At 46.2% G+C, this 13,871-nt stretch overlaps 1 protein-coding gene across 6 annotated transcripts in view; it reads right to left on the bottom strand.

Annotated features, from left to right (window-relative positions):
• The window catches only part of METTL6 (methyltransferase 6, tRNA N3-cytidine), a 54,948-nt gene that overhangs the window by 5,860 nt on the left and 35,217 nt on the right, over window positions 1-13,871 (bottom strand). For 5 of the 6 annotated variants that reach the window (XM_069958320.1, XM_069958318.1, XM_069958316.1 and 2 more), the window contains 2 exons: window positions 11,936-12,070; window positions 9,354-9,524 (listed from right to left, as the gene is read on the bottom strand). In XM_069958320.1, coding sequence (XP_069814421.1) covers window positions 9,354-9,524; window positions 11,936-12,070 — 306 coding nt within the window. The remainder of the gene's footprint in view (window positions 1-9,353; window positions 9,525-11,935; window positions 12,071-13,871) is intronic. The other variant, XM_069958321.1, reaches the window with a different exon arrangement.

The raw sequence follows: 13,871 nt of genomic DNA, 5'->3' as shown, positions 1-13,871 counted from the left end.
CATTTCATAGTGTAAACGTATAAAGTGGTATATACAGTATATTATTTCATACAGTAAAATAAGGCACCATTAAAGTGTTACATATTAAAGGGGTATCCTCATATCTACAAACATAGTTATAGTTGGTGGGGCTCCACAAGTTAAATATTTTTAGCAGCTTTGTCTCTCTCTGCCCTGAAAGCAGTGGTCTGGCTGGTGTATAACTATATAAAATAACTATAAAATAACTATGGTATAAACATTATATATATATATATATATATATATATATATATATATATATATATATATTGTGAGCTTTACAGCTCTGGGATCGTAGCATAGTCCTTGTTATGGCACAGAGACAGGAGCAGTCTTCTTTTTCCAATGCGGGGTTTTCCCGTATTAGGGGTTTATTGCAGCATAAGATGCATACAGCAGTAACACATACAGAACATAAAGAAAAACCTGCTCGTCTGAGCACTTACTATACAGGTAAGTTCCCTCACTATACCTTGTAGTAAACCAAACAGAACCTTGTGTGGCAGATACTGGCTTGCTCCAGTCTTCCTTCTCCCAGGGCCAAAACAGTTAGTCCAGGGTAGTAGCCACACCTAGTCAGCTGACTTGCTGACTTAGATATACCCAACAAGTCCCGGCCTGGAACATGGGGAGCAGGCACCCACCCAACACTTTGCCTGCTCCCAATAAGAGCCGGCCCGGAACTGACTAAACAGTCAATCTAACACTACACGTATCAGCTGCCTAACACCGCTGACACCATCTAAAGGCTCTTATTTCACCAAGGTTCCATACCTTGGTAACATGCGCCTGCGTCTCTCCAGGTATATACCAAGAACCTGGCCGGGATATATATACCATTGCAGACTTTTCCAGCCGCTGCCTTACATATCCCCCCCCTCTGCTCAGGCCTGTGGGGCAGAGCACCTTGTGCCCCGAAACTGTAGACACGTGATAATGCATCCGCATTCGCTTGTTGGGACCCCGGACGATGTTCCACACAGAACTTGAAATCCTGCAGTGCCAGGAACCACCGGGTCACCCTCGCATTTTTCCCTTTATTTTGGGCCATCCATTTCAAAGGGGAATGATCTGTGATTACCCTAAATTGTCTCCCCACTAGGTAGTAGCGTAGGGACTCTATTGCCCACTTTAAGGCCAGACATTCTCTCTCTACTATTGAGTAGTTTTTCTCAGCGGCGGACAGCTTCCGGCTAAGGTATACGACTGGGTGTTCTTCCCCATTGACTAGCTGAGACAGGACAGCTCCTAAGCCCACTTCTGAAGCATCTGCCTGAACTATAAATTCTCTCCTAAAGTTAGGAGTGATTAGTATTGGTCTCTTGCAGAGAACCTCCTTCAGCTTTTGAAATGCTTGTTCAGCCTCCTGGTTCCACTTTACTATGGTGGACCTTGTCCCTTTGGTGAGGTCTGTAAGAGGGGCAGCTATTGAGGCAAAGCCTGGTACAAACCTCCTATAATACCCTGCTATCCCCAAGAAGGCTCTGACCTGCTTCTTAGATGTAGGTTGGGGCCAATTTCTGATGGCTTCAATCTTATCTACTTGGGGTTTGATGACTCCTCGCCCAATGTTGTATCCTAGATAGCGGGCCTCCTCTAGGCCTATTGCGCACTTTTTTGGGTTGGCTGTAAGGCCTGCTGCCCTTATCGCATCTAGAACTGCCTGTACTTTGGCTAAATGGGACCCCCATTCGGAACTATATATGACTACATCATCCAGATAAGCGGCTGAGTATTCTTTATGGGGCCGCAGGATGAGGTCCATTAACCTTTGAAATGTAGCGGGAGCCCCATGTAACCTAAAAGGAAGGACAACATACTGGAAATGCCCCTCCGGGGTTGAAAAGGCTGTTTTTTCCTTTGCTTCATCTGTGAGGGGAACTTGCCAATAGCCTTTGGTGAGGTCTAATGTGGTTATATACCTAGCAGGTCCCAACCTTTCAATCAGTTCGTCAACCCTTGGCATGGGGTAGGCATCGAATTTCGAAATTTCATTTAACTTGCGAAAGTCGTTGCAAAACCGTAAGCTACCGTCTGGCTTAGGGATGATCACTATGGGACTGGACCACCCACTTTGTGACTTCTCTATTACCCCTAGGGTCAACATATCCCCCACCTCTTTAGAGATAGCTTGTCTCTGGGCTTCAGGTACCCTGTATGGTCGTAACCGTACCTTCTGACCTGGCTCTGTAACAATGTCATGTTTAATGACTTCTGTTCGGCCTGGCCTTTCAGAAAAGACCCCTCGGTTCCTTTGTAGGAACTCCCTTACCTCTTGCTTTTGAACCTCTGACAGGGACTCTGCAATCTGTACAGGGGGCAATTCCTTAGTTGGGGCTTCCCTGGGCTCCCTTAAAGCTGCCAGGCTTTCACTGTCTTTCCAGGACTTGATGAGGTTTATGTGGTATATCTGATAGGGTTTCCTTTTCCCGGGCTGGAACACCTTATAGTTTACCTCATTAACCTTTTCACTGATCTCATAGGGGCCTTGCCATTTAGCTAGGAATTTGCTTTCAACGGTTGGGACTAGTACGAGCACCCTGTCACCTGGCTGAAAGACTCTGACCCTTGCTGCCCTGTTATACACCCTGGCCTGGGTTTCCTGAGCCTGCTGCATGTTTTCCCTTACTATAGGCATGACTGCCGCAATCCTATCCTGCATCTCTGCTATGTGTTCAATCACACTTTTGTATGGGGTATTTTCCTGTTCCCAGGTCTCCCTGGTTATGTCTAGGAGCCCCCGGGGATGTCTGCCATATAGAAGTTCAAACGGGGAGAAACCCGTGGATGCCTGGGGAACTTCTCGGACTGCAAACATCAGGTAGGGCAACAGGCGGTCCCAGTCTTTACCATCCTTATCCACAACCTTTTTTAACATCCCTTTTAACGTTTTGTTAAAACGTTCCACCAGGCCATCGGTCTGGGGATGATACACTGAAGTACGGAGGTGGGTAATTTTCAGGAGATTACATAGTTCTTTGGTGACTTTAGACATGAAGGGAGTGCCTTGGTCGATTAGGATCTCCTTTGGGATACCTGTACGGGTGAACATGGTAAAAAGTTCCTTTGCTATCCCTTTAGAGCAGGCATGTCCAAAGTCCGTCCGGAGGGCCATTTGCGGCCCGCGTTCCGAACTTTTACGGCCCCCCAGGTATCCAGCTTGCTATTATCTGCCTGTGTTATAAAGCATGTAGCATGTAAAATGGTCGGCCCTTGCACATGTTCACTTCATCAAATTTGGCACTCTTCAAAAAAAGTTTGGACATGCCTGCTTTAGAGGAAGTGTTTCTAAGGGGAATGGCCTCTGGGTAGCGGGTGGCATAATCCACCAGCACCAGGATATGCTGATGTCCCCTGGCGGATTTAGGAAGGGGCCCGACCAGATCCATGCCGATCCGGTCAAAGGGCACTTCGATTATAGGTAGAGGAATTAGGGGGCTTCGGAAATGGGGTCTAGGGGCATTAATCTGACACTCCGGACAGGATTGGCAATATTCCTCAACTGCCCTATAGATCCCCGGCCAGTAGAAGTTCCGCTCCACCCGCTCTTTAGTTTTCTCCACCCCTAGGTGTCCCCCCAGCACATGGGAATGGGCTAACTCTAAAACCATGCGGACATGGGTTTGTGGTACCACCAACTGCTCCACCACCTCAGTTGGTGTCTTTTTCACCCTGTACAATAGGTCATTGTATACTGCAAAATGAGGGTATACCAAACTTTCCCCTGTTTCGTGGGGTTTACCATCAATTACCTTAACGTTTTTCCATGCATTCACCAGATTAGGGTCCCTCAATTGTTCGGTCCCAAAGTTTCCCCTGGAGACTGGGAGGGATGACATGTCTAATTCAGAGGGGGTCTCCTCCGCGTCTCCAGCCAGAACGCATTGTGGGAATGTATTGGGCTCTATTGTAGCGGCATCCCTAGTTTTACACACATCAGTTACGGGTGGTACATCATCATACATGGCACTCATTTTATTTTCCCACATATCCCAAAACAAGGGAAAATCACACCCAATAATGGCACTGTGAGGCAAACTGGCTACAATGGCCATGTCATGTTGTACCCTCCCCCAGGGGGTCTCTACTGTAAGTTGGGCAGTCGGGTAGTCCTTGGTGTCCCCATGAATGCAGACTACCGCTATACGACGTGGGAGGAGTTGGTCTGAGTTCACCAGCCTGGATTGCACCAGGCTCACCAGGCTCCCGGAGTCCAAGAGAGCCTGCACAGTATGTCCATTAACAGTAATAGTACACTCTCGTCAGCTGGCAGCAACATGAGTGGAATACGACGGTCTGGCAAACCAGGAGGTACGCCTTCCTAGGTTGCATTCCATGGGTTCTTCCAATATTGGGCAACGGGCTGCCACATGTCCCAGTCCTTGGCATCGCCAGCAGACAATGGGGTCCCGGGCCCTATTTACAGGGTCCCTTCTTTGGGTGGGTGACCTTTCCCCCCTCTCTCCAGGCCGGACCCCCCTCCCCTCAGGACATTTTCTTTCCCCTTTTTGGGCAGGAACAGTCTTACCCTTTATAAGCGCCTGCTTGTTCCCAAGGGGATGAAGTACCTGAAGGAACTCCTCAGTGGCACTGTACCTCTCCACAACCCCAACCAGCTCATCCACGCTTTTGGGGTCCGTGTACCCCACACACCGCTGGAGCCTGACTGGAAGGGCACGGACAAAGCGGTCACAGACAACTCGCTCGACCACCTGGGCTGACGTGAGAGTCTCTGGCTCTAGCCACTTGTTGGTATGATGAAAGAGGTCGTACATCTGGGATCGGGCTGGTTTTTCCGGTTCAAATTCCCAGGCGTAGACTCTCTGGGCTCTTACTGCTAAGGTGACCCCTAGTCGGGCTAGTATCTCTCCTCGCAGCTTGGCGTAGTCCTTGGCATCTAGGACCCTCAGGTCGAAGTAGGCCTTCTGTGGCTCGCCGGTTAAGAAGGGGGCCAGGACATCTGCCCACTGATCCACGGGAAGCCGCTCTCTCTCAGCAATCCTCTCAAAGGTCACAAGATACGCCTCAATGTCATCATCCTTGGTCATTTTGCGCATCGCGCTTTGCACCACTTGGCGGGGTGTGGACTGCCCGCCTGGCATTCCCTCTGGCCTCCCAGCCAAGGCCTTTAGCTGCTGCTGCAGAGACTGGTTCACCTGCTGCTGCTCCTTCACCGTGGCTTGATGGGATTCCAACAGCAAGCGATTGGTTTCAGCCTGGCGTTGGATTGTCTCCTCATGCGCCTTTTGCTGGTTGGCCGCCATCAGCTGGAGGTTAGCATTAGCTTGGATCAGCTGTTTCACCAGGTCATCCATTTTAGCTGATAATATTGACTGCGCAGTTGCAGCTTTCACCCAGGACATAGGTTAGTAATGCTGTGGTACTGTCTCTTTAAGAGTACTGTCTCTTTAACATGCCCGCATCCTCCACCATATGTGAGCTTTAGAGCTCTGGGATCGTAGCATAGTCCTTGTTATGGCACAGAGACAGGAGCAGTCTTCTTTTTCCAATGCGGGGTTTTCCCGTATTAGGGGTTTATTGCAGCATAAGATGCATACAGCAGTAACACATACAGAACATAAAGAAAAACCTGCTCGTCTGAGCACTTACTATACAGGTAAGTTCCCTCACTATACCTTGTAGTAAACCAAACAGAACCTTGGGTGGCAGATACTGGCTTGCTCCAGTCTTCCTTCTCCCAGGGCCAAAACAGTTAGTCCAGGGTAGTAGCCACACCTAGTCAGCTGACTTGCTGACTTAGATATACCCAACAAGTCCCGGCCTGGAACATGGGGAGCAGGCACCCACCCAACACTTTGCCTGCTCCCAATAAGAGCCGGCCCGGAACTGACTAAACAGTCAATCTAACACTACACGTATCAGCTGCCTAACACCGCTGACACCATCTAAAGGCTCTTATTTCACCAAGGCTCCATACCTTGGTAACATGCGCCTGCGTCTCTCCAGGTATATACCAAGAACCTGGCCGGGATATATATACCATTGCAGACTTTTCCAGCCGCTGCCTTACAATATATACACACATTTATACACACACACACACAGGTACCTTGGCTTAAGAGTACCTTGGTTTAAGAGCGTTTTGGTTTAAGAGCTCACAGTTTTTCAAAATTGTGTCTTGGTGTAAGAGCATTGCTTTGGTTTAAGAGCTCCCTGTACTGGGTGGAAGCGCGAATGGAGGACGGGCATAGTCTGCATAGCGGGGTCTACAGCACTGTACTCTGACCCAGGAAGTCTCCACCACCTTCCAAATCATAGCAAATCCACTTCAGGCTGGGGCTTGCATCAGAGGACAGGACTGTGGAGGTAATCTCTTCATAGCTGTAACCCCTCTCTCCCTGGACAGAGAGAGCTGCATGTATGTGCCCACATCTTCCCTGCTCATTCCTTCATGCTCCCTGCAGTCTCTGTCCGCCCTTGTGTTTCCCATCCTCTCCATTACTGTACAGTAACTTATAATATCACATATTCTGCTGTTTCTGAATGTTTGTTTAATCTCCTTTACATGTTATTTAGAATAATAAATCATTATTTTTGGGGTTTGGAACCAATTGTCTGCATATCAGTGATTTCTTATGGGAAAATTTGCTTTGGTTTAAGAGTGATTTGGATTACAAGTGCCGTCCCGGAACGAATTATGCTCGTAATCCAAGGCACCACTGTATATATGGCTGTTGCCCTACAATACACACTTGCCCTACTTCCTCAAGTCACGTGACTTTACAGCAGGCGTGGCTTATTCAGTCTAGCCTGTAGTTCAGCCACCACAGAAACAGGGAAACTGGGGGAGGGGAGAGGCGGGCGCGGACTCCAGGGACAGCGCGCCACAGCAGCATATCACTCAGGGGCCCCGAAAGTGATGTGCTGCCATGTAACATGATGCATACTAATAATGTGGGCGGCGGCGGCATGGGCCCTCCCGGAGCCTCAGGCGGCCGCCCAGACCGCCTACATTATAATCCGCCACTGATTGTCACGCTTCCACAAAAGCTGTGGGAGAGCCGGCTTCAGCCTGTTTCGCAAGTTCCCACCCCACTATTGCCCCGACGCTCCGGATCTGCCATAAGCATCTCTTCTCTGGTTTCTTGGCTCCACATTCTTCCCCTCTATTTCCGATATTGGGCAACCCATCTTTTCCGCCTGGAGTGGAAGACCCTACTTTCCGAACATGGCTTCGCGCTGATAGCTTTCGTGCTCTCTCCTTTCTTCGTGGTTCAGCCTGGCCATCTCATTCTGACCTTAATGACATGTCGGACCCCGTCCCCCTGTGGTTCTGGAGGTCCTTGCAGCTTCACCATTATATCCTCACCCTCCCCATGCCTTCTTGCTTTGCCTGAACTCTCACCCAATTTGAATCTCTCTGCTTAAGTTCAGGCCCTAATCGACACACTCTTTCTCAAATATACGCCATGTTGGGCTCTCCTTCGGAGCAGCCTCCTCCTTCTTTCCTCGTTGCCTGAGAAGAGGACCTGAACATCTATTTCTCAGCAGCGCAAGTGGACCAAGTGTTCACATGTACACACTCCTCCTCGATCTCCTCTTGTCTCCAGGAAGCAGGCTACAAGATTCTCTCCCGATGGTATCGGGTTCCTACCCATTTCCATCGGATCTTGCCTGAAGTGTCTCCACAATGTTGGAGGAACTGCGGTGGAGAAGGATCCCTTTTACATACATTCTGGAGCTGTCCCAAACTAGCTCCCTTCTGGAGGGAAGTGTGGAGCATTGCCTCCACCTTCACTGACTACCCACTCCCTTTCTCCCCCGCCCTCTTCCTTCTACATGTGTACGACATCCCACTCAGAAGCTACCATCTCTCAGTTCTCAGACACCTGATGAATGCCGCCCAAGCGCGTATTCCCGCCTTATGGCGCCAACCTGACCCTCCCAGCCTCTCCAGGTGGTTCCGGAAGGTAGAAGATATCAAACGCGTGGAGGACCTTACTGCCTTACTGTAAAACTGACTTGTTATACAACTTGTAAGGATTACAATGATATGTAACTTGTGTAACTTTATTTTATGGCTTTTAAAAAATTAAAACCTTTTAAAAAAAAATATGTGTTCCTTAAAATTGCTCTATTACCATGCTTATCCAGACTTATAGCACTTTTATTCTTTGGTCTATGGGTCTGTGTGAGGTGTCATTTTTTGCGCCATGATCTGTACTTTCTATTGGTACCTTGTTTGCGCATATGCGACTTTTTGATCACTTTTTATTACAATTTTTCTAGTTTTGATGCAACCAAAAAAACATTTATTTTTTTTACATATTTATTTTTTTACCCTGGGGGACTTCTAGCATTACTGCTCCAATCTCTCATTGAGATACATGCAGTATAGTTATACTGCATAGATCAATGTTGCGGGGGGGGGGGGGGCGATCCCCCCACTAGACACTAGGGTAGGGCTACAATGAGTATTTAGATGCAGCTGTCAACAACGGCGATTGGACCATGCCCGCTAATAGCCGCAGTCTCAGGCTGCATGTAGCACCCAGGATCGCGACACAAACCAAAACATTTTCTATGTAGTCTGCTATATTTTTAACTACCAAATTCCCCCAAAGATAAGCTGATTGAGGGGGTCACAACATTTGTGCAAGCATCACCGTCTCTTTAATGTTTAGCAGAGTTCACACTTGTGTACTTATAGCAGCAGCGCAAGGTACAGCACCTTGAGAAGACAAAGTTGTTGCATATTTCACCACTGCTACTAAGAGTACAGCAATGCAGGTACAGGCGCAAGTAAATAATGAAAAGGCTGCAGCATGTATATGAGCACTGTGGCTGGTTAAAACTGATGATCTTGAGGTGGAGGTAGGAGTCAAACACCTGCTGATATCATTTTCATGACGTATCACAAGGATATGGAATCAATATTGTGAGGATGGATAATCCTATTAAAATGACATGGTTGCAGTAAATTTTCAAAAACAAACTAATTGTAAATCTAGTCTAATGCCTAGAGATTTTTCATGGTTGTCAACTGCAAGCTTAACAACTGTAGAATCTACATTTTAACAGCCAAGAAAAGTACATTTGGTCAATTTTAAAAATGTATTTTCCACAATCATTTCTACCGGCATCCACTGAATTGGTGTACCATGGCACAGGTTGCTTTAGGGCAGTGTTTGCCACATGAAAGGGGTCGGCATGCGAGTTTGCAGAAAAGAGAAGTGCAGCCAGGGAATGTGCAGGTAATAAGAACTCAGCATAGCAGTCACATAAACAATGTTTAACACCTTCCTGGCGCTATTTTTCACAGAAAATATATTCAGCCTCAAATAGAACAACTTGCTACAAGAGGAAGTTACCTTGTAAATATTTTCTGCAGCAAGGTGCATTTTGTCTGGATGGATGGCTGAGAGGACAAAGATTAAAGTTGCAACATCCACACTGTCCGCAGGGATACTGTCTGTCAGATTGTCTTTGGTCAGATCACACTGAAAAGCGTTACATGTATCTGGATTGTAAAATGGATTTTGCTGTGAAGGCAAATAGAAAATTCACAGGATTAGGTAGATATTTTGTTAAATTCTACTTTAATTGTAGCTTTATGTTTTGTTTTTACATGTATCTGTTTACATCTCTTTTATAGGAAACCCAACTGACTTACAGCAGGATTCACCCTGGTATTCATTATTTAGATGGCAAAAAGGTTTCAAAGGCAGTGTGACCGGCACCCAACAGTCCTTATAACACAATGGTTCAGCTGAGGGTATGTGCGCACTATGGAGTCCATACGTAGAATTTCAAGTGGATTCCGCCACGCGCTGCCGCTTCATGTTCCGCCCGTCCCATCGGCTCTTTTCTATGCTCAGGCAGATTCCGCCGTCCGCCCAGAGAATTGACATGTTAATTCTTTGGCAGTCCAAAACACAGAAAACAATGGGGGTCTGTGAACCCTGGATGGGGGTGACCCAGTGGAAATTTAGCGCGTAAGTATCATCGGCTGGATTCACCCACAGTCGGTCACTTGGCAGTTCCATCCTCCGTATTGAGCAATGTGACCCACTGAAGTCTCATCTTTGAATTAGACGCCATCTGTCCATCTATATACTACTAAAGCTAAGTGATCTGCCTATCTATGCGGACACATGCGGTATTTACTCTTTTCATTTATGTGCAATGTGGTCCTACTAGTGACCACACAGGAGGTCCATTATGACCGTTGGGCTCTCAATTGATATAGGGTCCATCATGACCCACTGAGCCGTTTAGGACATTTGGTGTTAGGCAAGCTCACGCACATTTACGCTTAATGATATATATGTTCGTATTTTTGGGATATAGTACAGGTGTTGCAACATATACACTCCACACCGGCTGATAATACATCTGTTTATCTCACTATTATCTGTTTGTATACAATTTGGGGTACTGCCTCTAATCTTTAGCACCCACTTACCATATACGCCTATAGTGCTCTATCTTGGCATTATTTAATTAATGTTCCCTGATGAACCTGGGGCATCTCTTCTCAGGGGAAACGAGTTGGAACAGTAGCAGTTTTTTACTGTATGAAGAGCACAATTGTGGTATAACAGACATGACATCCACACATCTTATAAATCTTAATGTATAGCATTTCTGTATATAGTATTAATCTCTGTTAGGTGTGTACATATCTTGTGTTGTGGTATTTATGACAGTATTTTTCCTTCTTTGTTTGTCCGTTTATTATTTTTCTCCTGGGCACTTAAATAGAGTAGGGGCAGTCTACATGGTTGGGGCCACCCTATTAAGGAGGTGGGCACCCCAAAAGGTAGGGAAAGACCGTACCCTATACTTCCCGTGCGTCTCATTCCATCTTCCTAATATCCTTATAGACACCACGTATACCCCTACCCACTCTGTATAGCACCTGTGTGTGTGTGTCTTTTTTCACTTCCGATTGAGTATTGGTCATCTGTGATTTTTTGAGGTTTGTACCTCTTTTAGTTTTAACCTAATAAATGTTAAGTTTTAAATATTATTTGACCTATGGTGGATTCTCCTCCTCTGTGATACTTATGTTAATTCTTTGGGCGGATGGCAGAGTCTGCCTGAGCATAGGATGGGCGGAACTTCAAGCGGGGGCGCATGGCTGCGGAATCTGCTTCAAGTTCTACGTGCGGATCCCGTAGTGTGCACATACCCCGACTCAGCATGTATGGCTTATTACACAGGTGATTATCTGGGGAAAAGGCCGATATCACCCTGTGTAATAGGGCTAGCAATTAGCTGACGATCAAGCAAGTGCTCGATCCACTTTACTTATTAGTTATTAGCACATCTCCCTATGTAATGCTGCGTTTACACGTAACGATTATTGTGCAAATTTGCGCGATAATGATCGGATTCAAACTATAATAGTACATGTAAACACAGCGGACGATCAAACGACGAACGAGAAATCGTTCATTTTGATCTTACAAAAAGTTCTCAAATTGTCGTTCGTAAAAAAAAATTTGCATATCGTTCGGTGTAAACAGTCGTTCGCCGATTTAACCAATGTGTGAGATAGGCTTAAGCGATCGCAAAACGAATTATCCGTACGATATATCGTACTGTTACTCCGACATCGTTAATCGTACGATCGGGCCAATTATCGTTTCGTGTCAACGCAGCATAACTATAGGCTGATAGTAGGACAGGGTCACACAAACGGATCACTGATCATTTGTGCAGCCCAACTGTATGACTAATCATGCCCTGTAAAGGCTATTTAAACAAGTGCCAATCAGAGATCAGCGCTCGTTACAAAGAGGATCAGGCCACCTAATATGGTCTTCAGAAGAACTAGTAATGTATGGCCAGAATCAGCCTCAACTGGCCACAAACAGTTTGGCCAGATATGTGATCCATGCAGGAACTATAATGCCATACAATGCAAAATAATGTATGTAATACAAACCTTCACAAACTGTATGGCTCTAGGAGAAAAATCACAGGCGTATACAAAGAGATGAGGGTCTTCTTCCAAGAGCGGAAACAAACAATTGCCTACACCACAGCCAGCTTCCAGCATAATCAGTCTTTGGTTCTCAAACTACAATGCAAACCATAGAGAACAGTTAGCCAGCTCTTTTAAAGCACAGTCCAAATAGACTTCCCCTAGAGACCCTCCATCCACATATGACAGCAAAAAAAACAGATGCAATAGTTACCAGTCCCAGTGTCCTAGTGGGACAACATAGTTTTACTGTGACTTTGGATGGCGACGTTTCAACCCTAATAGTTTTTTTAAGCAAGGAAAAGACTATTAACCCCTTAAGGTCAAAGCCTATTTTCGTTTTTGCGCTTTTGCTTATTCCATTTTAAGTTTAAAAGTCCATAGTGCTTGCATTTTTTCACCTAGAGACGTATATGAGCACTTATTTTTTGCGAAACCAATTGTACTTTGCAATGACAGGCATTATTTTTCCATAACATATGCTGCGAAACCGGAAAAAAATCATTTGCGCTGTCAAATTGAAAAAAAAAACGAATTTGTTTTGATTTCAGGGAGTTTTGCATTTACGCCGTCCGTCCTATGGTAAAACTGACTTGTTATGCATGTTCCTCAAGTCGTTACGATTACTATGATATATAACATGTATAACTTATATTGTATCTGATGGCCTGTAAAAAATTCAAACCATTGTTAACAAATATACGTTCCTTAAAATCGCTCCATTCCCAGGCTTATAGCGCTTTTATCCTTTGGTCTATGGGGCTGTGTGAGGTGTCAGTTTTTGCGCCATGATGTGTTCTTTCTATCGGTACCTTGATTGCGCATATACGACTTTTTGATCGTTTTTTATTACATTTTTTCTGGATTTGATGCGACCAAAAATGCGCAATTTTGCACTTTGGAATTTTTTTGCGCTGATGCCGTTTACCTTGCGAGATCAGGAATGTGATTAATTAATAGTTCGGGCGATTACGTGCGCGGCGATACTAAATATGTTTATTTATTTATTAATTTATATTTATAAAATGGGAAAAGGGGGGTGATTTGGACTTTTATTAGGGGAGGGGATTTTTTATTAATAAAAACACTTTTTTACTTTTTTTTTTACTGTAACTAGAAGCCCCCCTGGGGGGCTTGTATATACATAGCACTGATCTCTCATAGAGATCAATGCTGTGTATATACACAGCAAAGATCGATTAGATCGGTCATAGATTACTATGGCCTGCTGCAGGCCATAGCAATCTATTGCCGAGCCGGGCCTCAGCGTCATTCCGACGCTGAGGCCCGGCACGGGCAGAAGAACGGATCTTCCCCCCCCCCGCGATCGCATCGCGGGGGGGAGATCCGTCCCACTAGACACCAGGGACGTGAGGTCTGAAGCCTCTAAGTGCAGCTGTCAGGTTTGACAGCTGCACTTAGAGGCTTAATTAGCCGGCGCGGCAACGGGACCCGCGCCGGCTAATAGAGGCGCTCCCCGGCTGCACATGTCAGCCGGGATCAGCGCCGTTCAAAGCGGGGTCCCGGCAAGACCCCGCTCTGAACACCCCGAGCGGCACCATGACGTATCAGATACGTCATGGGTCGCTAAGGGGTTAAGGTTTAAACGTCGCCATACGTGCCATGCTGGAATAAAGTGTTCCTTTACTCTTTACCTCCGCCTACGTGAGATGCTGTTAATGTGACTTTGGATTTCTCTTTTAAAGCACATCTAAGTCTCTCTCACAATAGAAATAATAACATTTTGGTAGGTGATGCCTAGTATGCAGTCATTTAATCACTCTGTACACCTGTATGTTTCACCTGTGGATAGGTATATAATGGTGGAAGGTGAGGGGTGGGGTTATCAGTGAACAAGAGTGCGCATGCGCTCGAAACGCGTCTAACTGTGGGGTCC

This window comes from Dendropsophus ebraccatus, chromosome 2 (assembly GCF_027789765.1).
Source record: "Dendropsophus ebraccatus isolate aDenEbr1 chromosome 2, aDenEbr1.pat, whole genome shotgun sequence".
In the NCBI taxonomy this organism is placed as follows: domain Eukaryota; kingdom Metazoa; phylum Chordata; class Amphibia; order Anura; family Hylidae; genus Dendropsophus; species Dendropsophus ebraccatus.
Note: the sequence above shows the minus strand (reverse complement) of the source record. Positions and strands in the feature narration are given on the sequence as shown.